The following is a 27,508-nucleotide window of genomic DNA, read 5'->3' on the forward strand; positions in this document are numbered from 1 at the left end:
ACCCGCAGATCCCCCTCCATAACAGTGCCACCCGCAGATCCCCCTCCATAACAGTGCCACCCGCAGATCCCCCTCCATAACAGTGCCACCCGCAGATCCCCCTCCATAACAGTGCCACCCGCAGATCCCTCTCCATAACAGTGCCATTCACAATTTGTTTTAATATAGCCTTTTTCAAGTAAAATCATATAAACCCCTTTTTTTGTCATTTTGGTGTTTTTTCCCGATTAATTGATGAAATTATCGACAACTAATCGATTATTCAAATAATCGTTAGATGCAGCCCTACTTAGAATGAAGAAGGCCAACACCTCTTTAATGTGCTCTGGTGTATAGTATCATATGTCCAGACCTGATATCGGTATATTAAAACCTGTGACTGAACACAAGCACAACAGTACAAAAAAGGAGAAAGGCACTGCATGCATCAAGAGATATAGGAACACTCAGAAGTGAATGTATAATGTGAGAACACCACTCCATTGATTTGTCTGTTGTGTGCGGATGTTTTCCAGCTAACACTGGCTCCAGCTCCGAGCAGGGGGACAAAGTCACTGAGACTGGAGAATTGGTGGCACATGAGGAGGAGAGCATCAGTCTATCAATCCAGTTCTCAGAGGATGCAAGGTAGGTATTAGGCGGACTATGGGGAGGGGTATACTGTGCCTACAGATAATGTCGCCCTCATCAGTTCTGGTTTTATAATATTCACTTTCCATATTTTACCAGTGATGAGACACAAGAGTTAGCAGACAGTGAAGACCTTGAGAAGGTAAACAGCATGGCATGGATATATATGTGGTCACTTTGATATCTGAGGTCTGTGCTCTCTTTATGAACAGTGACATTACTTTGGTGGATAGTTTATGTGGTTGATTTTCTACCTCTGTCCTGATAGAGGAACAGTCTTCGATTCCTGCGTTGTCCTGCAGCCATGACCATAACTCACCTTGCTAAATTCTTGCGAAACAAGATGGACGTTCCAAGCAAGTACAAGGTACAAGGCAAAATAGAAGCCTAGTGGCAGCTGGGGTGAGAAATGTTATTTTGACAATATAGGGTAGTTCCATACAAGCTTCCCTAAATGCTTTGAGTTTAGTGGAGTTCTGTGTGGTGGCAGCATAGAGACAGCACCTATGGACACCCCAAAATTCTGATATCTCTCCTAAAGTAGCCGGGCTCATGCACATGGTCTTTATTTCTGTTTCTTCTTCTCGCTATTGGGCTGCAGTGCTGTTTTTGGGGAAAAAAAACACATTAACATCAATATGGACCATACATCTTATATAGTCCCATTGTCTTTACTGGGAATATCTGAGCACAGACTGATTAGCTTCCATTCATCAGTGGGTGTCCCTAGGGCTGAAACGATTACTCAACACAATTCGACACCAAAAAATCCTCAATGCAAAAAAAATTTTGCATCGAAGATTCGTTTGTGTCATGTTACCACGGAGCGGGAGTGAAGCGATTGCTATTACTCCCGCTCCGTGGTCTCCCGCTGCGCTTGGAAGACTCTCCTTTCCAGCAGGGGGCGTCCGGACACTTCACAGCACGTTCATGTTTCCGCGCTGCACTGACGTACGCACGCCGTGACCTGACACGCTGTGTGACGTCAGACGCAGAGCAGCACGGAACGATGGAGTGTCGGCGGCGCCCCCTGCTGGAAAGGTAAGTTGGTGAAACCGAGCGGGCGGGGGTGCAACTAAGGCCGGGCACCTGGAGTGCACAGCGTCATAGCAACCAATTGCGCTGTGCAATCCGGGTGTCAGGAGGCGCAGGGCAGCAGAGACGATGGCGCGATGGGGGAGTAAAGCTGATGGCGCGATGGGGGAGTAAAGCTGATGGCGCGATGGGGGAGTAAAGCTGATGGCGCGATGGGGGAGTAAAGCTGATGGCGCGATGGGGGAGTAAAGCTGATGGCGCGATGGGGGAGTAAAGCTGATGGCGCGATGGGGGAGTAAAGCTGATGGCACAAGGGGGGAGTAAAGCTGATGGCACAGTGGGGGGGGGGAGAGCTGATGGCACAATGGGGGGAGAGCTGATGGCACAATGGGGGGAGAGGAGCTGATGGCACTGTGGTGGGGTAGAGCTGATGGCACTTGGTGGGAGAGAGCTGATGGCCCTGGGGGAGTGGACCTGATGGCACTGGGGGAGTGGACCTGATGGCACAAGGGGGGAGTAAAGCTGATGGCACAAGGGGGGAGTAAAGCTGATGGCACAAGGGGGGAGTAAAGCTGATGGCACGGGGGGGGGGGGGGGGGGGTGAAGTAAAGCTGATGGCACAAGGGGGGAGTAAAGCTGATGGCACAGTGGGGGGGGGGGGAGAGCTGATGGCACAATGGGGGGAGAGGAGCTGATGGCACTGGGGAGTGGAGCTGATGGCACTGTGGTGGGGTAGAGCTGATGGCACTTGGTGGGAGAGAGCTGATGGCACTGGGGGAGTGGACCTGATGGCACAAGGGGGGAGTAAAGCTGATGGCACAAGGGGGGGAGTAAAGCTGATGGCACGGGGGGGGGGGGGGGGGGAGTAAAGCTGATGGCACAAGGGGGGAGTAAAGCTGATGGCACAGTGGGGGGGGAGAGCTGATTGCACAATGGGGGAGAGCTGATGGCACAATGGGGGGAGAGGAGCTGATGGCACTGGGGAGTGGAGCTGATGGCACTGTGGTGGGGTAGAGCTGATGGCACTTGGTGGGAGAGAGCTGATGGCACTGGGGGAGTGGACCTGATGGCACTGGGGGAGTGGACCTGATGGCACTGGGGGAGTGGACCTGATGGCACTGGGGGAACGGACCTGATGGCACTGGAGGAACTGATGCACTTGGGTTGATCGCACAGTGGGAAACGAAGGGTGTTGGGGACTGATGGCAGGGGGTCTTATGAGTTTTTATAAAGGAAAAGTCTTAATTCATTTTTTCTTATTAGATTACTCGGTTAATTGTAAAAAATAATCGATAGAATACTTAATTACTAAAATAATCGTTTACTGCAGCCCTAGATGTCCCAACGCACACCCCGCTCATAAGTACGATCAGAATTGAAGCTGGCATGGGATGATGATTTACATTGTGACCTGAAGAGTATTCGGTGATCTAGTTAGGTCTGAGGGAACACAATACATGATATCAGGATTTGTAAGTCTCATCCTACGCTCTTGGTTGCAGGTTGAAATTCTGTATGAAGAAGAGCTGCTAAAGGACTACTATACCCTAATGGACATTGCTTACATATACCCCTGGGGACGGGTAAGTGCTATGCTATTACAATGTGTATTATAATTGTGCACCCACTTAGGAATTCAGCACATCCTGGTGTCTGCCAGAGGCTTATTACCATCTTCCTACGGAAACAAACATGCATGCTCTGCCAGTGCCAGCATGGAAGTCCGGAGAGATAGCAGGCAGTTGGATGGATCTTGTCTGGCCAGTTCTGAGCCCACATCTGCCTCTCTTCACCCCTGTGGTGTAAATGCAAAGGAGTTACACAAAGTTTTAGTCTGCAATGACAGCAAACTATGGTATTAATACAGAGAAAATAATTATAGTGTAATGAACGCAATGACTCTGATCCCGTCTCTCCTCATTCTTCAGACTGGTCCGCTACCTCTCAAATATCGGGTCCAACCAACCTGCAAACGATTACGATTCAGTCGTCCAAGGAGCCTACAAGAAGCCAACCGTGGCACAACGTCAGAAGGGGAATCGACCAGTGACAAGGCCAGCAGCCCAGCGCCAATCCCCTCTACCTCCTCCTCCCTCCCCAGCCCTGCCACTCCTTGCCAAGGCTCTCCAAACCCCAACACTGAACTCCCCCCCTCATCGACCATCCATAATGGGCACTCTGCCAGTCGAGGGCGTAAAGTTACGCTCAATGGGGTTCCAGGACCCCCTCTCACTTGAGAATTTTAATTGTCCAGAGTCTTTTATACATATGTATATATTACAAAAAAAGGAACTTTTTTATTTTCTATGGACAAGAGTAATTTAATCCCTCCTTACACCTAAAATCTTTTTGTAATGTTTTCTTATAATTTATAAGCGGTTGGGCGGGAGTCGACACGTTCTTGTCTGAATGTTGCAGCGTCCGATCCACACCAGTTGGTTTAGAAGCAACATTTTTGTCACGTTTGTACTTTGAATGAAGGGAATAGGCCTTGACAGGTCATCCCTGGGGCTGGCCGCCCGCAAGACTCCTTTCTACAACGTGTTTCATAAGTTATTTTAATGGTGTGAACTTTGAAAGACAGGATATAGAGCAGAAATGTGACCGGAGGTCTTGCTTATTGTCAGCAATTTATGTATGATGTGCACTCCAGGGGGCACCACTTTCCTTATTGCGCTGTTGAATGTATGTTTTCAAAGTGCCCTCAGTCGCATCTGGTCACCACAATACTATGGCACAATGGGGTCCGTCACCCCCATCTTTCATATGAACCCCCCTCCCCAAGCATTTTGTGTCCACTTTGTGGGTGGGATTTTGGGGTTGTGGGGTGTCTCTACCTGTCAATATAAATAAAGATATACAAAGTGTTCTTGTGTATGTATGATTATGGATGATTGTGTTAAAGAACAGCCTTTTATACACCCCAAACCAAACTTCAATCACATTTAGTCCCTCTCAACAATTTTTATAATTCACTTTATCATAATGCCCCAATTCCGAGATCTCAGAAGCAGTGTCGTGAGCAGGGGCGGACTGGGAACTTAAAGGAGTTCTCCGGGAATTAAGAAAATTAAAATACTTAAATATTACTTTATTATAAATATAATTCTCAAATACCTTATATTTATAATGGCTCGTTTTGACTGGGGAGCAATCATCAAGGGAATGGGAAACAAAATGGCCGCTGTCCCATTAGTTCACACAAAACCTGTCCTGATCACACATGAGGACAAGTTACTTTACATCACTGAGGTAAAGAGCTGCCTCCTCCTCCTCCTCCTCTCTACTTGTCAGGGATTATGATCCTGAATACAGATGATAAGAACTTTAGCTGAATCTCTGGGGAATTTAGTTCATGAAGAGACAAAGTACAGAGAGGACGGACAGGACCGGCTGTGGTAATTGATACTGTAAACAAGTGCTGCTGCTCATTAACCCCACCCCATCCTCCTCTTATGTCTCCTCTTCATTTCCATTCCCACAGAGATTCACCTGTATTCAGGATCATGATTCCTGACAAGTAGAGCAGAGAGGAGGATGAGGCAGCACTATGGGGGTCATTTATCAAACTGGTGTAAAGTAGAACTGGCTTAGTTGCCCATAGCAACCAATCAGATTCCACCTTTTATTTGTCATAGCTCCTTTGGAAAATGAAAGGTGGAATCTGATTGGTTGCTATGGTTACTTTTGCTCCGCTGCTAAGAATTCCATCTTTAAGCAGTTTTTAACTTGTGCAATAATTTATGACATGTTGGGCGTATTTGGTCTCAGCCACTGACTTAACAGGCATCTCTTGGCTGCCAAAATGCATAAATGTATCGTATGGGTTAATTTTAGGTTATCTGGGTGACTATGAAACAATATAGTCTCTACTGACAGTGGCAAGTGAAATGTCAATGCCTCCTTGCACCATTGAATGAAAACATTCCAGAAGGAAACCGACTGGGTGCAGGACCATAATCCATGATATACACTCACCTAAAGAATTATTAGGAACACCTGTTCTATTTCTCATTAATGCAATTCTCTAGTCAACCCATCACATGGCAGTTGCTTCAATGCATTTAGGGGTGTGGTCCTGGTCAAGACAATCTCCTGAACTCCAAACTGAATGTCAGAATGGGAAAGAAAGGTGATTTAAGCAATTTTGAGAGTGGCATGGTTGTTGGTGCCAGACGGGCCGGTCTGAGTATTTCACAATCTGCTCAGTTACTGGGATTTTCACGCACAACCATTTCTAGGGTTTACAAAGAATGGTGTGAAAAGGGAAAAAACATCCAGTTTGCGGCAGTCCTGTGGGCAAAAATGCCTTGTGGATGCTAGAGGTCAGAGGAGAATGGGCCGACTGATTCAAGCTGATAGAAGAGCAACGTTGACTGAAATAACCACTCGTTACAACCGAGGTATGCAGCAAAGCATTTGTGAAGCCACAACACGCACAACCTTGAGGCGGATGGGCTACAACAGAAGAAGACCCCACCGGGTACCACTCATCTCCACTACAAATAGGAAAAAGAGGCTACAATTTGCACGAGCTCACCAAAATTGGACTGTTGAAGAATGGAAAAATGTTGCCTGGTCTGATGAGTCTCGATTTCTGTTGAGACATTCAAATGGAGTCCGAATTTGGCGTAAACAGAATGAGAACATGTATCCATCCTCTGATGGCTACTTCCAGCAGGATAATGCACCATGTCACAAAGCTCGAATCATTTCAAATTGGTTTCTTGAACATGACAATGAGTTCACTGTACTAAAATGGCCCCCACAGTCACCAGATCTCATCCCAATAGAGCATCTTTGGGATGTGGTGGAACGGGAGCTTCGTGCCCTGGATGTGCATCCCTCAAATCTCCATCAACTGCAAGATGCTATCCTATCAATATGGGCCAACATTTCTAAAGAATGCTATCAGCACCTTGTTGAATCAATGCCACGTAGAATTAAGGCAGTTCTGAAGGCAAAAGGGGGTCCAACACCGTATTAGTATGGTGTTCCTAATAATTCTTTAGGTGAGTGTAAGTTGGTATTACTCATCTTGCATTTTGGGCACTGTGTCAGCCTATTTAGCTGTGTTGGTACATAGAAAGCCATAAATAGCTCTATGTATTATTTTAAATTGAGCTTCACGCCAGGTTTCACATGGTGCCGTATGATTCTGTCTTGGATATTGGGAGCTTGTAACTCCTTTTCCCAGGACTTGAAAGTCTTTGCCATTACGGTCTCCGACTTCCTTTTTTGCAATCGAAGAGTGAAATCAACAAGAGATAAATAGTTATGGTTTGATAGTTTCAAGGAATCAAATTGGTTGGATGGAAACTCCCAGGAAAGATCCCTAAACCTTCCTTTCAAGAAGGTCGCTATCTGCAAGTATGCTAAAAAGTGTTTTGGGGTCAACTTGTTCTTTGAGCAAACCTCATTTAATAGAAGGTATCTGTTTTCCGACTCATGCCATAAATCTCCTACAAAATCTAAGGCCCTTAGCTTTCCATTCAATAAATTGTTTATTCTGTCCCCCCTTTTCAAATTCTGGGTGATCCAACAAAAGCATATATTTTGAGAGTAAGAAGGAGAGGCTGTATTCCTTACGTACCACCTTCCAGGTTGCCACTGTATCCTTTATCAAGAAGGTGGGAGATTCGTATATTTTGTGTGCAACAGAGCCCCTAAGGACCATGGTTGGACTAATTGAGATTCTATCTCAAAATTGGAATAATGACTCGACTGAGTTATCCAATCGATACAGTGTCTGAAGTTACTCGCTATGTTATATCTCCTAATATTCGGGAAGTTTAGTCCCCCTTCTGACCTGGCCAATTGCAATTTCTGAAGAGAAATTCGAGGCCTTCTACTCCTTCACACGAAATAGCTAAACGCTGATTCTAGGGTTTTGATGTCTGTATGTTTAAGTAATATTGGTATCGTCTGTAAGGGGTACAAGAGCCTCGCGAATCTAATCATTTTTATTAGATGACACCTTTCTGTTAGGGACAATGGAAGGTGCATCTAGTTGTCTATTTCCCTTAGAATTTTTTGAAACAGTGGTGGATAATTAAGGTTATATATAGTACTATCCAAGGTCTGACCTATCATTATGCCCAGGTATTTTATATGCGAGGTGGCTATTTTAACAGGAAGGTCTTGCGAAATCCATGTCACCTCCCTGGCTCTTTGCTTCAGGAGAAGTAGTTCACTTTTATTCGCATTTATTTTAAAACCCGAGAAGCTACCAAACTCGGCCAATTGTCGCAATAATGTGTATAGATCTCTCCTCGGATTCTCCAAAAAGACCAGGAGATCATCGGCGAACAAAGCTTGCCGAATCTCCCTCGTCCCAACACTTATCCCCTCTATGTCATGGGTGGAAATTAAAAATCGTGAGGTGACAGGTGGGCACCCTTGTCTGGTCCCTTTAAATAAGTTAAAAGCGGGAGAGAGGAAACCTGGTGTATTAATACTGGCCTTCGGGTTAGTGTATAACATCCTCAAATAGTTCCTGAATTGCCCCCTCAGCCCTATCGCATCCAAAACTTTCCCCATCCATCCCCAGCTCACGTTATCAAATGCTTTCTCAGCGTCAACTGTCAGTATAGCTGGACATGGATGGGATTCCGGACGGAGTTTGATCTCATCAAGGATGGCCAAGACTTTACGTAAGTTACCAGATTTTTCATCAGCGGACCTCAAATCAGGGCCCACGCGATGCGCTCTTTCCACCTTACAGATTATTTGTAGACCAACTGCTTCAGGTAGTTCGCGCTCGCAAATGTGAATTAATTCTTGCGGGGATATGTCTACTTTGTCCGCCAATCTTTTAATCTCATGAGTTGCCTCTTAAGGCAGATTGCATCGTTAGGGTTTCGGAAGCTACCATAGTGTACTTAGTCTCCAGATGTTCTATATGCTGCGCAATGTCTGCCTTCATGTGCTGGATGGCCTGCGCTACTACTGAAAATAATGATTCCTGCAGGTCCGGTAAGATGCATGTGGCGACTTCCAGAGCTAACATGCCTTTTCAGTATGGGGCGCCATGTTCGCGGGCTTGGCAGCTTTGAGGTTTGTCTTTTGCTTTGATCTGCTCCCCATCGTGAGTAAGTAGCGATCTATGCACAGGACCGTCTGGAGTGAGTGAGAGTCCGATTAGCTGGGATCTTGTCCCAATTTGCAGGGAGTAGCAGGTAATATGGGAGAGCGTTCGGGGAGCTCACACTACACGCTGCTATCCATGGCGGCGCCGGAACCGGAAGTAGTCTTTTTTTTTTTCCTGGAGAACCACTTTAAAGTGGCCCTGGAAAAAAACAAAAATTGGCCCCATGTTGTAGGAGTGTCTACATTGACAGGAGGTGGGGCAACATAAGTAGGAGGGGTCAGCAATACCATAGTGCAGCACAATATATTGCCCCAAAAGCTGTTCCTCTGTGGTGGCCATCAATAGCTGCCATTTTCTGTTCTTCTCCTCCTTCAGTTGTCTCTGATTAAGATATGGAGCCTGTGAGGTCAGATGTGGGCCACAGCAGTTGAATTCAGGAGGGCATGTGCTGTTACTGGTTGGGTACATGAGTACCTGATTCTGACAGCGTTAATTACTACTGAAAGCTCATTATGTACCTGGGCAGCGGCAGAGAGGGGGGCTTGGCCGGCCCCCTGGGAAACTTCCCTTTTAAGGTCTATGGCCAATCCACCCCTGGTCGTTAGCGTACTGGCCGAGCGTACAGCGGTGAAATTGCGGTGCTCTGATTGGTTGCCATGGCAGCCTGGACGCTGCTGAAGCGCTGCCATGGCGTTCTCCATAATGAGCTATGCACGAGGCATAGCTCAGAATGGACAGTGTGAAAATCCTATTCACCCTAATAGATCTCTATTAGGGTGAATAGGAAAGGGGATCAAAAGATCCCTTGTACTAGGCCCCTATGGGGATTAATAGTAAAACAAAAAACACCAATATATTAAAAGTTTAAAAGACCCCCTTTTCCATATAAAAAATAAACATATTAGGTATCGCCACGTCCAAAAATGTCTGAACTATTGAAATATAAAAAATTAATTCCCGTGCGGTGAACACCGTAACGGAAACAAAAATGAAAAACTTGCGATTTGGCATTTTTTTGTCATCTTGCCCCCCCCCCCCCCAAAAAAATTGAATAATGATGATCAAAAAGTCGTACATATCACAAAAATGATACCAATAAAAAAATACCGTTCGTTGCCCAAAAACAAGCCCTCATACAGCTCTGTAGACCGAAATATAAAAAAGTTATCGCTATCGGAATATTGCAATGCAAAGAAAATGCAAAAAAAAAAAAAACTATAAAAGTTTGGTATCGGCGCATTCGTATTGAGCCGCTGAATAAGGACATTAGGTTATTTTTAGCGCTCAGTGAACGCTGTGATGTCAAAACACCAAAAACCTTGTCTGAATTGTTTTTTTCAATTTTACTACACAAATTTTTTTTCTTGTTTTCCAGTACAAAACATAGTAAATTAAATGGCAGCATTAAAAAATGCATGTTTTTCCACCAAAAAATAAGCCCTTATATAGCTATATGAACTAAAAAATAAAAAATTTATTGGAACGTGTGGTGGAAAAATACAAAGGCATTTATCATGCAGATGCAGTTAATACAAGGCACTTACTAATGTATTATGATTGTTTATATTGTCTACTTTGCTGGCTGGATTCATTTTTCCATCGCATTATACACTGCTTGTTTCCAGTGGTTATGACCACCCTATAATGCGACTGTTCTGGTGGCCGGGACCGCAGGAGTGTCCCTAGACTGGCGCTTTTTCCTATAGTGTGCAAGCACAGTCACTGCTGCATTGCAGGGTGGTCGTAATGCCTGGATACGGGCAGTGTACATTGTGCAAAGGAAGCAATACAGACAATCACAATACATTAGTAAATATCTTGTGTTGACTTTCTCTACATGATAAATGCCATTTGCGTAAGTGACAACCCCTTTAAAGGGGTTTTCTGAGATACCGTATTTTTTTGCTTTATAAGACGCACTTTCCCCCCCCCAAAAGTGGGGGGGAAATGGCCGTGCGTCTTATAAAGCGGATACTATGCTGCACAGCGCGGCCAGCGAAGTATCAGTGTGGAGGGAGGAGGCGGGGACACTCATGGCGGGGCCCGGTGCAGTGACTCTACTCTAATACACCAGGCCCCGCAACTGTTAAGTACATTCAATCCGATCCATATCTTAATGTATACCGCACTGTTCTGTACTTACTGTAGTACCGTATGTATAGCATTAAGATGGCGCAGACCGGCAGCTCCCTCGGTCATGCGCCGCCTGCCTGTTCATTCATAAAGTGAGATAAGCAGGCAGGCGGCGCATGAGGGAGCTGCCGGTCTGCGCCGTCTTAATGCTATACATAAGGTACTACAGTAAGTACAGAACAGTGCGGTATACATTAAGATATGGATCGGATTGAATGTACTTAACAGCTGCGGGGCCCGGTGTATTAGAGTAGAATCACTGCACCGGGCCCCACCATGAGTGTCCCCGCCTCCTCCCTCCACACTGATGCATCTGATGGGGGATCTGTAGATGACACTTATGGGGATCTGTGGATGACATAAGTGTCCTCCACAGATCCCCCTTCAGTGTGTCATCCACAGATCCCCCTTCAGTGTGTCATCCACAGATCCCCCTTCAGTGTCATCCACAGATCCCCCTTCAGTGTCATCCACAGATCCCCCTTCAGTGTCATCCACAGATCCCCCTTCAGTGTCATCCACAGAGCCCCCCCCATAACAGTGCGTCATCCACAGATCCCCCCCATAACAGTGAGTCATCCACAGATCCCCCCCTTAACAGTGCGTCATCAACAGATCCCCCCCTTAACAGTGCGTCATCCACAGATCCCCCCCATAACAGTGCATCATCCACAGATCCCCCCCATAACAGTGCATCATCCACAGATCCCCCATAACAGTGCGTCATCCACAGACCACCATTAGTTCAAAACCTACCAAAAGCACACCTTTTGGTTCAAAATATTTTTTTCTTATTTTCCGCCTCAAAAACCTAGTTGCGTCTTATCATCAGGTGCGTCTTATAAAGCGAAAAATACGGTAAATACCATAGTAATCAGATATGCTCATGTAGTTGCTTACCTCATGCACATCTTCCACATGCTTTTTTTTCAGTTTGTTCTCTCCTGACCTGTTTTCACCAGGTAAAGAAATTTGTTTCCATTCTGTATGTAGCACTTCCTGTTGCTGTATCCAACCAAACCCATGATGCACTTCTCTTTTCTGTCACCACTCCAGCACCGCCCCTAAGAATATCCAGCTAGTTTATAGCCCCTCCCACCAGCTAGTTATATACACTCCACTATTGTTGCCACGCCCATGGACATGACATCACAGGAAATAAGAAAGAGTTGCATGGACATGGTCATGTGACCACAGCCCAGAACAGAAGATGGAAGCAATAAAGGTAAAAGAAATACAATACAAAATTACAGCTACCTTTATAAATGATTATGTTGATGCAAACCAGAAAACCCCTTTAAGGGGTTAATAATATCCCCTATAGTGCGTTCAGCAAAAATAATGCCCCACTTGTGTGCCATCAGTAATAGCAATGTCCCCAGTATTAAAAATTGCTCTATAGTGCCCAAGTATTAAAATGCCCTCCACTGCCTCTGGGAATGCCCCCTGTAGTGCCCCCAGTATTAAAAATCCCCCATAGTGCCCTTATAGTGCGCAAGTAAAAAAATAAATAAAAAAAAATCTAATACTCACCCGTTCCCCTCTGCGTTGCAGGCCACAAGCCTCTTCCAGCCTGTGGCCTGAGAAGCCTCCGTCCTAGCGCAGGACGTCACTGATGTCATTTCACAGAAAGGGTCCTGGTGCAGGCTCTCACAATGACGTCATTAATTTGCGTTCTACCCTGTTAGGGTGAATGGCTTGTTAGGAAACCATCAGCTCCTGTGCCCCGCTGCAGTCATTCAACTGCATTGCTGTCTTCTGGATGGTGATGCAGTTGAATTCAGGAGGGGCAGCTGCCGGCAGAGTACATAAGTACCCAGTGCTCTGTGTTTAATTAAAGGGGTTATCCAACCCCTATAATGAACCCCCCAATGCCCAGGCACCTCATATAGGTTATACTTATCTCACTCCCCGACACCGCTCCTCACGCGGGTGACGTTAGGAAGGCTCATTCCAGTCACAGCCTGCGATTTGTTGCAAGTCTTGCGACCCCCCCCACCCCCCCGCACAACAGGGAGATGCATCGGCAGCAGTGCAGGGATTCAGAGTGACGAAGGAACCAGGGTAAGTATAATCTATATGAGGGGGCCGGGCATTAGAGGGGTTGGATAACCCCTTTAACACTGGGAAGCCCCAGAATTTTATGTTAGCTGGCTGGCAGCCATGCAGGGGGCTTGGAATCATCCTGCTAGGGTCTATGGTCAGTCCGTGCCTGATGACAATCTCTAGTTAAAACCAGCCCTATACATCGCATGGATCCAGAGATCTCCCCAGTTGTTGCTCCAATTGCTCTGCTAGATTTATTTCAGGCTGGCAGATTTGGGGGGGAAGGGGGTGTCCTTTTTCTCAGAGGGTGTGTCCTTTCTGCTACACCATTCTCCCTATAAAGGCCTCTTGCACACGAACATTGTGTGCCCGTGGCCGTATTGCGGCCCACATACGGCGGGTCCGCAATACACGGGCACTGGCCCGTGTGCACTCCGCATCACAGATGCGGACCCATTCACTTGAATTGATCCGCCATCAAGGAGATGCGGAAGCACTACGGAGTGCTTTCGTGGTGTTTCTGTCCGAGCCTCCGCACCTCCAAAAAAATAGAACTTGTTCTATTTTTTTTGTGATGTGGACGGATCACGGACCCATTCAAGTTGAATGGGTCTCGATCTGCCCCGGCCTTTGCACTGACGTTGCCCGTGCATTGGGGACCGCAAATTGTACGGAACAGACCCACAACGGCCGTGTGCAAGAGGCCCAACTATCACAGCTTCTAGCAGAAGGTAAGGCTGGTGGCAGTTGAAGGAAGGAACTGAGCATGTGTCCAGCTCAGAAAGGTGAGGAAAAGAACAAACAGCAGGTGGCGCTATACAGATACAATATATTGAATAACTCAGTGTCTATGCAAAATGAATTACATGCAATTACAAAAGTATTCAGGTCCAGATGCTGTTTAGAACGATGCAGAATATTTTTTGTGACACAACCCCTTTAAAGCCCTGTTCACACAAAAACAGACTTCCATTGTAAGAAAAAGGTTTTTTTGGTTTTTTTTGCAGGATGCCCTTATATTACACAACAGTTAATTACACTTTTCATCCAGTCATGCAGATAATTAATTCGGGTTACTTCATCAACGTACATAGAATCAGTAGTATTAGCGATAGGGTATAGTGAAGTGCGGTTATCTCACAGTCACAGGTTATATGCAGCAGACTCCAGTCACCAGAAGGAGAACGTGATGCGGTCATGTAAAAAAGGGCAAAATCCGCCGTATGAAGGGGCCCTAAGATTGTGCCAGCCACAGCCATAAACAATCGTAGCTCAGACAACAGTGCCCTTTATAATGCACTTACATCCCATATGGTCCTGCACAGCTCTGCTCCACTAACAGGAACCTACACGTAAGCAGCCGCCCGGTCATACTTGCCACATGGTGACTCCTATAGCATGAAAGTCAATGATATGGTCACAGTCTGCAGTGTTACCCCGCTTTGTCATACAGACCCCCCCCCCCCCTTCCCAATTATTATAATGGATCATCACAACTGATTTGAAGCTGCAGTAGATTTGTCACAAGCTAAATGAATACAGGCAGGATGTCTGGATAAGTCATTGATTTGGTTCCAGGTTAGAATTCTGCACGTGGCTCTGTTTGTGGGTTCCGTCACAGTATGGTGGGGTTTTGGTCTGCTTGCAGCCACACAGCCAGGCTTCCTTGTCTTCTGTCAGGGTGAAGCGGACAGGAGCGAGACCAGGCGCTGACTTCCGGTGTGAACCATCACAGAAAGGCTGGAGATTAGGTAAGAAATAAAATGTTAGGAAGCACCCAAACATCTGTGCAAGACACTTCCTCGGGAGTAAAACACGTAGATGATGCCCAGGAACCGAACACAAGACATCTCCAGACTGAGCACTTCATTACAGACGCCTATCCCTTTAAGGGTTCCTACACACATGAATATGGTCTGGCATTTTTTGCTCACTAAAAATTTTTTTTTTTCCATACCACATTCTATGGTGTGTGTTTTCTATACTGCATGCAGTTTTTATAGTGTTTCCTGGCCGTGCGGAGGCAAACGGATCCGTCCAGACTTACAATGTAAGTCAATGGGGACGGATCCGTTTGAAGTTGACACAGTATGGCTCAATTTTCAAACGGATCCGTCTCCCATTGACTTTCAATGTAAAGTCAAAACGGATCCGTTTGCATTATCATGAACAAAAAAAAAAAAAATTATTATTATTTTTTTTTTTTTGTTCATGGTAATGCAAACGGATCCGTTCTGAACGGATCTAAGCGTTTGCATTATAGGTGCGGATCCGTCTGGGCACATACCAGACGGATCCGACCTAAACGCAGGTGTGAAAGTAGCCTTAAACAGCGCTTTTGTGTGAAACATTTTTTCTTCAGGCATTGTTTTCCCTATATAGCATGTGTCAGAACACCAGAAAAACACCAAATGCTTCAAAATGCTGCATTAAAAAAAATAGCAAAGATCCAAAATACGCCACCCAATTTAAAAAAAAATGCAGTAGCAAAAAAAAGTGTGCGTCTTGCATTTCATATCTTCCATAGACCTTCAGCTAACACCTGGAGATGGCACTTTTACTGTAAAAAAACAAAACCCACCAAAAACGCAAACTCCTTCTGGACGGTGTGCAACTTGGGCGACTTTCACATCTGCGGCACTGCGATCCAGCCGTCACTTCCGGGAAAGAATGACAGGAATCTGCCGGACACAAACTGCAGCATGCAGTGTTTTCTGTCTGGCTGATTCTCGGCATATTTGCCAGATTGCGTCCAGATCTCCTCTGGACCCCATTAAAGTTAATGGGGCTGGCGGGCATTGCGGTTATATCCAGCGGTGCCACTGTTAGGGCCCGAGCATATGGCACAGCACAGTGCACACAGCCTGTATAGCACTGCACAGAGGACATACAGCTGCTTAGTATGGAGCTCAGCAGCCTCAATGCACAGATATTCAGCTTCTGGAGGAAAGAACCCCTTTCCATACTGCATCCAAAGAGCAAAGCATGGTGAGATACAGCAGAGGTCTCACGGACCTTGATAGCAGCCCTACTACAGCGCCAGCCCCATCAAGACTGCGTCATCCCCATATATGAACCCAGCACTAGGAAGATGAGTCTTGAAGAATTGCTGATTTGTTGGTTGTGTCTCATGCCTCTTATGTTTGTACTATATGTTTAGGCCTCAAGGGAATCAGAGATGTGTGCTGTCCATCTACAAAGCACGCGGATCCATTCATTTCCATGTTTTTATCCACTTGTCAATCTTGCTGACCAAAGACGTCCATTTATTGGTCAAGTCCATTGGTCTATGAATTCACAGACAGCATGCAGATGCCATCCATTTGTGGCCTATTTTTCACTGATTCGATGAAATGGAGTAAAATCGTGAAACAAAAAAAATTGCCATTTTTTGTGCATGCAAAAACCAGATCAAACCCTGCGAAATATCACTGACATGTCCTGAACTTGGAACGTTGCAGAACGGAAATGGACGTGTGACTAAGCCCTAACCCGGATACAAACAGTATAGTCATCATTGCTAGATGCCTTCAAACATCTCCACATACTTCTTATGTCATACCACCCACCTGTTTCTTGCTGTGTCCACAGCTGCACCATGGGTATAGTTTGCCCGCCTTTAGCTCCACTTTAAAAGGATGTTTTGCAGCAATAACCGGAGCAGACTGCGCTGTGCTGCATGCCTATAAGAGTAAAAGCACCACGTTACCGTCACATGCGCCAGTAAGGCAGAAGCGTCAGAGAAGGAGCTCGTGACACACGGATAGAATACATTTGTGCTCCCTTTATATTCTGGGAGCTCCCGCTGTAAATGCTGGGGTCATGGCTCAGCCTCCTCTCTTTTCCTTGTCAACTGGCCACTGATTCCAGAGCATTAAGGAAGTAGAGTTTTTAAGTAACTAAGGCTACTTTCACACTGGCGTTTTGGCTTTCTGTTTGTGAGATCCGTTCAGGGCTATATATATATACACTGCTCAAAAAAATAAAGGGAACACAAAAATAACACATCCTAGATCTGAATTAATTAAATATTCTTCTGAAATACTTTGTTCTTTACATAGTTGAATGTGCTGACAACAAAATCACACAAAAATTAAAAAATGGAAATCAAATTTTTTAACCCATGGAGGTCTGGATTTGGAGTCACACTCAAAATTAAAGTGGAAAAACACACTACAGGCTGATCCAACTTTGATGTAATGTCCTTAAAACAAGTCAAAATGAGGCTCAGTAGTGTGTGTGGCCTCCACGTGCCTGTATAACCTCTCTACAACGCCTGTGCATGCTCCTGATGAGGTGGTGGATGGTCTCCTGAGGGATCTCCTCCCAGACCTGGACTAAAGCATCTGCCAACTCCTGGACAGTCTGTGGTGCAACATGACGTTAGTGGATAGAGCGAGACATGATGTCCCAGATGTTCTCAATTGGATTCAGGTCTGGGGAACGGGCGGGCCAGTCCATAGCATCAATGCCTTCGTCTTGCAGGAACTGCTGACACACTCCAGCCACATGAGGTCTAGCATTGTCTTGCATTAGGAGGAACCCAGGGCCAACCGCACCAGCAAATGGTCTCACAAGGGGTCTGAGGATCTCATCTCGGTACCTAATGGCAGTCAGGCTACCTCTGGCGAGCACATGGAGGGCTGTGCGGCCCTCCAAAGAAATGCCACCCCACACCATTACTGACCCAATGCCAAACCGGTCATGCTGGAGGATGTTGCAGGCAGCAGAACGTTCTCCACGGCGTCTCCAGACTCTGTCACATCTGTCACGTGCTCAGTGTGAACCTGCTTTCATCTGTGAAGAGCACAGGGCGCCAGTGGCGAATTTGCCAATCTTGGTGTTCTCTGGCAAATGCCAAACGTCCTGCACGGTGTTGGGCTGTAAGCACAACCCCCACCTGTGGATGTCGGGCCCTCATATCACCCTCATGGAGCATGTTTCTGACCGTTTGAGCAGACACATGCACATTTGTGGCCTGCTGGAGGTCATTTTGCAGGGCTCTGGCAGTGCTCCTCCTGTTCCTCCTTGCACAAAGGCGGAGTTAGCGGTCCTGCTGCTGGGTTGTTGCCCTCCTACGGCCTCCTCCACGTCTCCTGATGTACTGGCCTGTCTCCTGGTAGCGCCTCCATGCTCTGGACACTACGCTGACAGACACAGCAAACCTTCTTGCCACAGCTCGCATTGATGTGCCATCCTGGATAAGCTGCACTACCTGAGCCACTTGTGTGGGTTGTAGACTCCGTCTCATGCTACCACTAGAGTGAAAGCACCGCCAGCATTCAAAAGTGACCAAAACATAAGCCAGGAAGCATAGGAACTGAGAAGTGGTCTGTGGTTACCACCTGCAGAACCACTCCTTTATTGCGGGTGTCTTGCTAATTGCCTATAATTTCCACCTGTTGTCTATTCCATTTGCACAACAGCATGTGAAATTGATTGTCACTCAGTGTTGCTTCCTAAGTGGACAGTTTGATTTAACAGAAGTGTGATTGACTTGGAGTTACATTGTGTTGTTTAAGTGTTCCCTTTATTTTTTTGAGCAGTGTATATATATATATATATATATATTTATTTATTTTTTTTTTCATAACTCCGACATCCCCTTTAAAACAGGTATGTCAGAAGAGGTGACAGGTCCTCTTTAATAGTAAGCTGCCCCATACCTTCTCACATGGTGTTAATGTGAGGCCAGCCTGCCGGATCTGTAGTACAGTGTGCACACGTGTGCTGCCGGAAGTCCACCCGGACCCATTCACTATAATGGGGACCGGCCGGAGATCCGGCTGCAGCACAGCAAATATACAGAGAGGCGGCCGGACAAAAACCACTGCGTGTTCCATTATAGTAAATGAGGCCGGGCGGACTTCCGTCAGCACACGTGCACACTGTAGTACGGATCCGGCAGGGGAACAGTCTACCGGAAAAGAGAAACGCCAGTGTGAAACTGGCCTAAGCTCAAACTTCACTTATTTGGTCAGTGATTTCCATCAGTGATTGTGAACCCAAACCATTAGTGAAGCCTCCTCAGAGATCAGGCGTAAGGGAAAGATATTCCTCTTTTTTGACCCACATTTAGTTTTGGCTCACAATCACTAATGGGAATAAATGACTAAACCACTGGTGCGAACTTGGCCGTAACCTGTCCAGCATTCAGGATAAAACATCTTGTTTTATTAGAAATACTTAAAATCCAAAGGGATCTTCACCACCACCCAAAGGCGGTTTATTGAACTAGGAGTTGTTGGTGACGATCCCTTTGGATTTTAAGTATTTCTAATAAAGATGGTTTATCCAGAATTCCGGACAAGTTATTCTTTTGGATCCAATTCCTGCTTTCAAGCTGTGCAATGGAAGACAAGTCTAAATTCTGGTGAGTTTGCTTTTATACACATCCATTCAGGGGTTAAACTAAGGGTCCAATTCACACATCCGCATAATGGGTCTGAATCCATTCCGTAAAGGGTGCGGACCCATTCATTTTCAATGGGGCTGCAAAAGATGCGGACAGCACACCGTGTGCTGTCAGCATTCGTAGTTCCGGTCCGCGGCCCCCCAAAAATATAGAGCATGTCCACAGCCACGGACAAGAAAAGGCATTTCTATTATAGCAGGCATCCTCAAACTGCGGCCCTCCAGCTGTTGCAAAACTACAACTCCTAGCATGCCCGAACAGCCTACAGGTATCAGCCTACAGCAGGGCATTGTGGGAGTCGTAGTTTTACAACAGCTGGAGGGCCGCAGTTTGAGGATGCCTGTATTATAGTGCCGGCCATGTGCGGTCTGCAAAATGCAGAACACACATGGCCAGTGTCCGTGTTTTGCAAATCCGCAATTTGCGGACCACAAAACAGTTGCGGATGTGTGAATGGACCCTAAAACTTACTCCCCTCTTCCACTTGCACGCACAGAGACACTCGCCCGGCCACTAGCGGCAGTAGGACCTGATGCACACAGCGTGGTGACGTCACATCAAGTCAGGTCCTGGTGCCTCCAGTGAGGAGCGAGTGTCCCTGCACATGCAAGAGGATGAAGGGAGTACATTTTATTTTTAATTTGTTGGCACTAACTGGGGTGGGGGGCATTATTGGGGGATGTTATTTTGGCCACTATGAGGACATAGACACAGAGCGCACTATGGGGGCTATAAGATAATGGGGGCACTAAGGGGGCCATATTTCCAGAGGGCACTATATACAGAGGGCACTGTGGAGGGGGCATAATACATACTGGGGGCCGGGACTGCAGGGGTTGGGACAAAAAAAAGAAGAAGAAAGTTGGCCATTTTTAAGAGCTGTTTTTAAGGGGCGTTAACAACGGATGAAAAACAGCTATTAAAAACGGATAAACAGGATGCACAAAGGCCATGAAACCTACAGCCGTGTGAATGTAGATTATTCAAAATAACTCCAGTAACATGCACTCAGCTGTAATAATCATCAGTGGCCGACAGAGGGCGAAAGAGTATTTTATCGGGAAAAGTACTCCCAATTCCGAGGAGCGCAGGGATTAGGGCTGGGCGGTGCCGGCAGCATGGCCGAGGGGTTATTATTATATTCAACAAGTTAACTGTAAATGCAACACACTCACCCGCGACACTATGACTTTCAATCCCTGCAGTGACCTCATTGCATATGTTACCAGCGGATAACTGTTTCCTCCAGAAACACTCCCCCGAAATCTTGGTTCCGCTTTTTCTCAGTGCACAGCTTGAAATGGTTTCTTCTGAAACAGCATTGTATTACAATGGCGGGTAGGAGGAGAGCAAAAGCCCGTTTCCAGCTCAGGCAATTAGATATACCGGAAGCTGCCACTAGAAGGCGCCCGAAGCACGTGTATTTATAAGCACCCATGTCTTTCAATGGCGCGCTATAAAGCCTTCTGTGATGAGCGACATCTAGTGGCGCCTGTAAACAATAAGAATGGTGTAAATTCGAAAGGTTTTGTGGGTGGGGATCACATCTGTCCTCAGGTTGTGTCAGGTATTGCAGCTGCTTCACTAAAGTGAACAGAGTTGAGCTTTACCATTAGGGATGAGCGAATCGACTTCGGATGAAACATCCGAAGTCGATTCGCATAATACTTAGTTTGAATACTGTACAGAGTGAGCACTCCGTACAGTATTACAATGTATTGGCTCTTATGAGCCTAAGTTATTACTTCGCATAATAACTTCATAAATTAATTTCTACTGTACCACTTGGAACCGAACTCGAGTTCAGGAAATGTTTTTTTACAGTAGAAATTAATTTATGAAGTTATTATGCGAAGTCTAGCGAGACTTCGCGAATTAATAACTTCAGGTCATCAGAGCCAATATATTCTAATACTGTATGGAGCGCTCGCTTCGTACAGTATTCAAACAAACTATTATGCGAAGCGACTTCGGATGTTTCATCCGAAGTCGATTCGCTCATCCCTGTTGGGGCAAAACCCCAACCTCTATGACTGTCAGGGTTCTAATTGAAGTTTTGTTCATGAGCGCTCAGACACAGACACACTGCTGAATCAGATTCTCTCTATCTTTATTCCACACCAGCATACATAGCTAAATCTGGCACACCCCCAAAGGGGTGGAAAGCGAAACTAATGATTTGATTGGTTATTTATAAAAGGCAATACTTCCGCACCATACTAACAGAATTAGTCTTTAATGGTTAAAAACTTCTAATAATTAAAAAGTTTCTTCCGCATCGTATCTCAAAGTAAGGCCCCTTTCACACGGGCGAGAATTCTGCGCGGGTGCAATGCGTGAGGTGAATGCATTGCACCCGCACTGAATCCGGACCCATTCACTTCAATGTGGCTGTTCAGATGAGCGGTGATTTTCATGCATCAGTTGTGCGTTGCGTGAAAATCGCAGCATGTTCTATATTCTGCCTTTTTCAAGATGGAGGACATCCCTCACAATTCCCCCATTTTGAGATATCTTAGAACTGACATCTTAGGGGCTCATTCAGATGGCCGCAAAAATACGGAAAGCATTCAGTATTTTTGCGGACCCATAGACTTCAATGGGGCCATGTCCTGATTTTCACGGACAAGTATAGGACATGTTTCATTTCTTTTGCAAAACCGTGGAATAGAAAAGGGTCCCATAGAAGTGAATGGGTCAGCATCTAATCCGCCAAAAAACTGATCCGCATTTTTGCGGATAGCATACGGCCGTCTGAATGTGCCCTAACCCAGAGGTACTCCAGTTGGGATAGGTCCAACTGCCAGCCGGAGGTCAGATTCCCTCTCAGGTATTGATGCAGTTCCCAAGACCTCTCAATAATCTTGGTAGTTTTTCCTTCTGGTACAGAACCTGTTGGTGCACATAAACATAAGCTTAATCGCAGCATATACTACTATTATAATCAACACTACTTCCATTATTGTTTGTAAAATTCCCACCAACCACCCACCGACTTATTTGAACCAATTAGCACATTTAGAAATGAGAAAGTGTCTCCCCACCATGAATCTTTGTCTGCACTATGTTCTCTCAACCATTTATCCCACATTTCCTTCATTTTTTCTATCCCTGCTCGTACTTGAAGGTTTCCTTAAAGGTCTATATAGTGGCAGCAGGCGGAACCTATCACTTGACACATCCCTCCTTCTTTGGCAGTGAAATAATCTAACACTAGGGTATGTTGGTTAGTAACAACTATGAGTTGAGACTGGACATCATTAGTCTGATTCACCATTCCTAACACTTCCCATATCTGATCATCAAGGTAATCTGTGGATACTACTAATTTATCCCACATCTGCATTACCATGGGATAAAGGAACAGAGTGCTAAAGAATTTATTCGAGATACCGTATTTTTCGCCCCATAAGATGCACTTTTTTCACCAAAAAATGGGGGGGAAATGCCCCTGCGTCTTATGGGGCGAATGCTGACATTTTTACATTGCAGGCTGCGATGTATGAGCGAGCGGGGAGGGGCTGGGAGGAGGAGCTGGGGGCCGGCAATTGCGGCGGGGTGGTGCAGTCACTGTACTCCGGCCCCGCCGCTCCAGTGCTGAACTATACAAATATAAAATGTCTCATTCAATTAAAAGGGATTAAACATGCCCCCCCCCCCCCCCCCACACTTTTAATATTACCGTGCACCCTAACAGCTTCTGTAGAATGCAGGCAGGCCGGGCGGGCGGCAGCTTAACTCCCTGATGTCACGTGCCTGCGCCGCCTACTTTATGAATGAAGCAGGCGGCAAAGACACGTGACGTCAGTGAGTGATGCGCCGGCCGCCCGGCCTGCCTGCCTGCGTTGTACAGAAGCTGTTAGGGTGTACGGTAATATTAGGAGTGAGGGGGCATGTGTAATCACTTTTAATTGAATAAGACATTTTATATTTGTATACTGCAGCACTGGAGCGGTGGGAGGGGGAGAATCTGTGGAAGACAGTTTTATGGGGGACATCTGTGGATGACACTGTTAAGGGGTGGGGGGTCTGTGGATGGCACTCTTATGGGCTGGGGGGTCTGTGGATGGCACTGTTATGGGGTGGGGGGGGTCTGTGGATGGCACATATATAACAGTGCCATCCACAGATCCCCCATAACAGTGCCATCCACAGATCCCCCATAACAGTGCCATCCACAGATCCCCCATAACAGTGCCATCCACAGATCCCCCATAACAAAGCCATCCACAGATCCCCCATAACAGTGCCATCCACAGATCCCCCATAACAGTGCCATCCACAGATCCCCCATAACAGTGCCATCCACAGATCCCCCATAACAGTGCCATCCACAGATCCCCCATAACAGTGCCATCCACAGATCCCTCATAACAGTGTCAGCCACAGATCCCCCCTGTAACAGTAACCTTCACAGATCCCCCCCATAACAGTGTCCGTCGCAGATCCCCCCATAACAGTGCGTCATCCACAGATCCCCCATAACAGTGCGTCATCCACAGATCCCCCATAACAGTGCGTCATCCACAGATCCCCCATAACAGTGCGTCATCCACAGATCCCCCATAACAGTGCCCTCCACAGATCCCCCCATAACAGTGTCCTTCACAGATCACCCATAATAGTGCCATCCACAGATCCCCAGTAATAGTGCCATCCACAGACCACCATTAGTTCCAACCCCACCAAAAGCACACCTTTTTGGTTAATAATTTTTTTTTCTTATTTTCCTCCCCAAAAACCTAGGTGCGTCTTATGGGCCGGTGCGTATTAAAAGGCAAAAAATACGGTACTCGTTTCTACTACATGAGGTCTTCCATTGGGCCTAGGGATGTTGTCTGCAGCCCTGCGGTAAAGGGTATGCTTGGGGACTGCGTTCACATCAACCTTACCTTACATAGTTACATAGTTGATACGGTTGAAAAAAGACATAAGTCCGGTGGCGACGCAAATCCCAGAAGGAAGTGAAACTCAGATTTCTACATGTTTTTATAAGCATTAATGTTGTGTACTTTTAAGAATTCATCCAAACCCTTTTTAAAACTAACTGTCCACTGTTCTTGCTGTGACCACGTCCTGAGGAAGTCTATTCCACAGATTCACAGTTCTTACAGTAAAGAAGCTTTGACGCTTTTGGAGACTGAACTTTTTCTTCTCCAGTCGGAGGCAGGGCCCCCTTGTCTTTTGAGGGCATTTTACATGGAACAGTTTTTCACTGTATTTCTTTGTATGTCCCATTTATATATTTGTATAGGTTAATCAGGATAAATTCAATTCTTTTAATCTTTCTTCATAATAAGACCCTCCACGCCCCCTATCATTTTAGTCGCTCTCCTCTGTACTTTTTCCAGCTGCAGTGCGTCATTTCTATGTACTGGTGCCCAGAACTACATATTCCAGATGAGGCCGCACCAGCGCTTTGTAAAGTGGTAATAATACATCCCTGAAAATTGAGCCATACTGTGTCAACTTCAAACGGATCCGTCCCCATTGACTTACATTGTAAGTCTGGACGGATCCGTTTGCCTCCGCACGGCCAGGCGGACACCCGAACGCTGAAAGCTGCGTTCAGGTGTCCGCCTGCTGAGCGGAGCGGAGGACAAACGGAGCCAGACTGATGCATTCTGAGCGGATCCGCATCCATTCAGAATGCATTAGGGCTGGACGGATCCGTTCGGGGCCGCTTGTGAGCCCCTTCAAATGGAGCTCACAAGCGGAGCCCCGAACGCTAGTGTGAAAGTAGCCTAATGCATGACAATATCCTGGTGGCCTTAGAAGCAGCCGATTGACATTGTATGCTGTAATTTAATCTACCATCCACAAGGACACCCAAATCCTTTTCTATAAGTGACTCTCCCAGTGCTACATCACCTAGGACATATGAAGCACGGAGATTAGCACTCCGAGTGTTCAAGTCAGCTTGTAGTTTATGGACATCTTCCATAGACTGTACAGTTCTATACAGCTTAGTGTCATCTGCAAAAATAGATATGGTGCTATTAATCCCGTCCTTGATATAATTAATAAATTAATTAAATAATAGAGGGCCTAGCAGTGAACATTGGGGTACAGCACTTATAACCCGGGACCATTCTGAATAGCAATCATTGACCACAACTCTTGAGACACGGTCCTTCAGCCAGTTTTCAATCCAATTACAAACAATACTTTCCAAGCCTATAGGTCTATAATTATTTGTGAAGGATCTAGATCCTTTTTTGAATATGGGAATCACGTTTGCCCTGTGCCAATCACTTGGCACTGTACCAGTTCCTAGAGAATCTTTGAAAATTATAAACAGGGGCACAGCAATGACTGAACTGAGCTCTTTAAGCACTCTTGGGTGTAATCCATCTGGACCCAGAGTCTTGTTAACATTTACCTTATTTAACTTCTCTTGGACCATATCTACAGTGAGATATTACTGGATGTACTAACAGCCCCGGCACCACAGATATCAGCTCCTTTCTCTTCTTTTGTATATACAGAGCTAAAAAAAAATCCATTTAGTAAGGCTCCATTCACACGTCCGCAAAATGGGTCTGCATCCTTTCCGCAATTTTGCGGAATGGGTGCGGACCCATTCATTCTCTATGGGGACGGAATGGATGCGGACAGCACACAGTGTGCTGTCTGCAGCCGCAATTGCGGAGCGCGGCCCCGATTTTGGGTCCGCAGCTCCGCAAAAAGATAGAGCATGTCCTATTCTTGTCCGCAGCTTGCGGACAAGAATAGGCATTTCAATGGGGGTGCCGGGCTGGTGTGTTGCGGACCCGCAATTTGCGGGTCCGCAACACACCACGGACGTGTGAATGCAGCCTAATAACTCTGCCTTTTCCTAATCTTCAATCTTCAGTGACTACCCCCCCCCCCCCTTCCCCCCCGCCACACTTACCATTATTTAGGGGACCTACCAGCTTGGATCTTGTTTTTTTTAACATTTATATATTTAAAGAATTTTTTGGGATTTGTTTTGCTCTCTTTTGCCACCTGCAGTTCGTTTTGTATTTTTGCAAATTTTATCTCCTTTTTACAGATTTTATTAAGGCCTTTGTAATCTTCAAACGCTACAGCTGACCCCTCAGATTAGTATTTTTTATTGCCCTTTTTACAGTAGCTGTAAGACATGGGGGATTTAATTTTAGCCGTTTATACTTGTTAACTAAAGGAATAAATTTTTTTGTGCAATTACTCAATGTGGATTTAAAGCTCTCCCATTTATCCTCAGTATTATTATGTGACAGTAGCTGCTCCCAGTCTATGCCCTGAAATGCTGCCCTCAACCCAGGAAATTGGCCTCTTTAAAATTCAGTGTCTTTGCTCTGCCTGACAGAGTTTGCTTCTTATAGTTTAGGGCAGGGGTGGCCAACCCACGGCTCTCTAGCCGCATGTGGCTCTTTGCAGCTTTAAGTGTGGCTCTAGCGGTGGAGATGGGAAGCAGCTGCGCAGCCTAATAGAGAACATGGCACACGCTGCTCTCAGCGCGTACCATGTTCTCTTCACTAGCACAGTGGAGAAGGAGGGAGTCCCTCCCTCTCCACTGTGACACGGCTGCCGCTTCCACCAATGGGGAGATAACAGGGAGGAGAAGGGGAGCGGCTGTGGCCACTGCACCACCAATGAATGTAATTAACACATTAATTCAAGTATAGGAGGCAGTGGGTGCCGGCAGCGGTATTCCATACCCGTCAACTGGCCTCAATAACAGGGCATTTGACCCGCCGAACCGTGGAAATTAACCCCCTCAGGGTCCCCTCCCCCCCTCTTCATTGGTGGCAGTTCCGATCGGAGCCCCAGCAGTGTAATCCTGGGGCTCGGATCTGTTACCATGGCAGCCAGGACGCTACTGAAGCCCTGGCTGCCATGGTCAGCTCCCTGCTGCTGTGTGTACTATGCACAGGGCAGCAGGGAGAGTGTGAGGTTCTATTCACCCTGATAGAGCTCTATTAGGGTGAATAGGACAAGGGTTCTAGCCCCTAAGGGGGCTAATAGTAAATAAATAAAAAATAAATAAATAAAATACAAAAAATTGAAATTGCTCCATTTCCCAATTTTACATAAAAAATTTACAAACAATAAAAAATAAACATATTACATATCGCCATGCCCGAAAAAGTGTGAACTATTAAAATATAAAAAAATATTTCCTATGCGGTGAA

At 46.1% G+C, this 27,508-nt stretch overlaps 2 protein-coding genes across 3 annotated transcripts in view; one reads left to right on the top strand and one right to left on the bottom strand.

Moving 5' to 3' along the window:
• The window catches only part of PCGF2 (polycomb group ring finger 2), a 37,285-nt gene extending 32,753 nt beyond the window's left edge, over positions 1-4,532 (top strand). For both annotated transcript variants that reach the window (XM_040437160.1, XM_040437159.1), the window contains exons 6-10: positions 516-627; positions 730-772; positions 899-997; positions 3,168-3,248; positions 3,594-4,532. In XM_040437160.1, the coding sequence (XP_040293094.1) occupies positions 516-627; positions 730-772; positions 899-997; positions 3,168-3,248; positions 3,594-3,902 (644 nt within the window). In that variant the 3' untranslated portion in view covers positions 3,903-4,532. The remainder of the gene's footprint in view (positions 1-515; positions 628-729; positions 773-898; positions 998-3,167; positions 3,249-3,593) is intronic.
• A 9,274-nt stretch (positions 4,533-13,806) lies between these two features.
• On the bottom strand, positions 13,807-20,676 carry CISD3 (CDGSH iron sulfur domain 3). The gene is made up of 3 exons (XM_040435603.1): positions 20,525-20,676; positions 16,504-16,617; positions 13,807-14,674 (listed from the first exon to the last, which is right to left on the bottom strand). Exons 1-3 carry the CDS (start codon positions 20,561-20,563, stop codon positions 14,495-14,497), a joined length of 333 nt encoding a protein of 110 aa, XP_040291537.1. The 5' UTR covers positions 20,564-20,676; the 3' UTR covers positions 13,807-14,494.
• Positions 20,677-27,508: the final 6,832 nt, after the last annotated feature.

The sequence above is a fragment of the Bufo bufo genome, chromosome 6 (assembly GCF_905171765.1).
Source record: "Bufo bufo chromosome 6, aBufBuf1.1, whole genome shotgun sequence".
Lineage (NCBI taxonomy): Eukaryota > Metazoa > Chordata > Amphibia > Anura > Bufonidae > Bufo > Bufo bufo.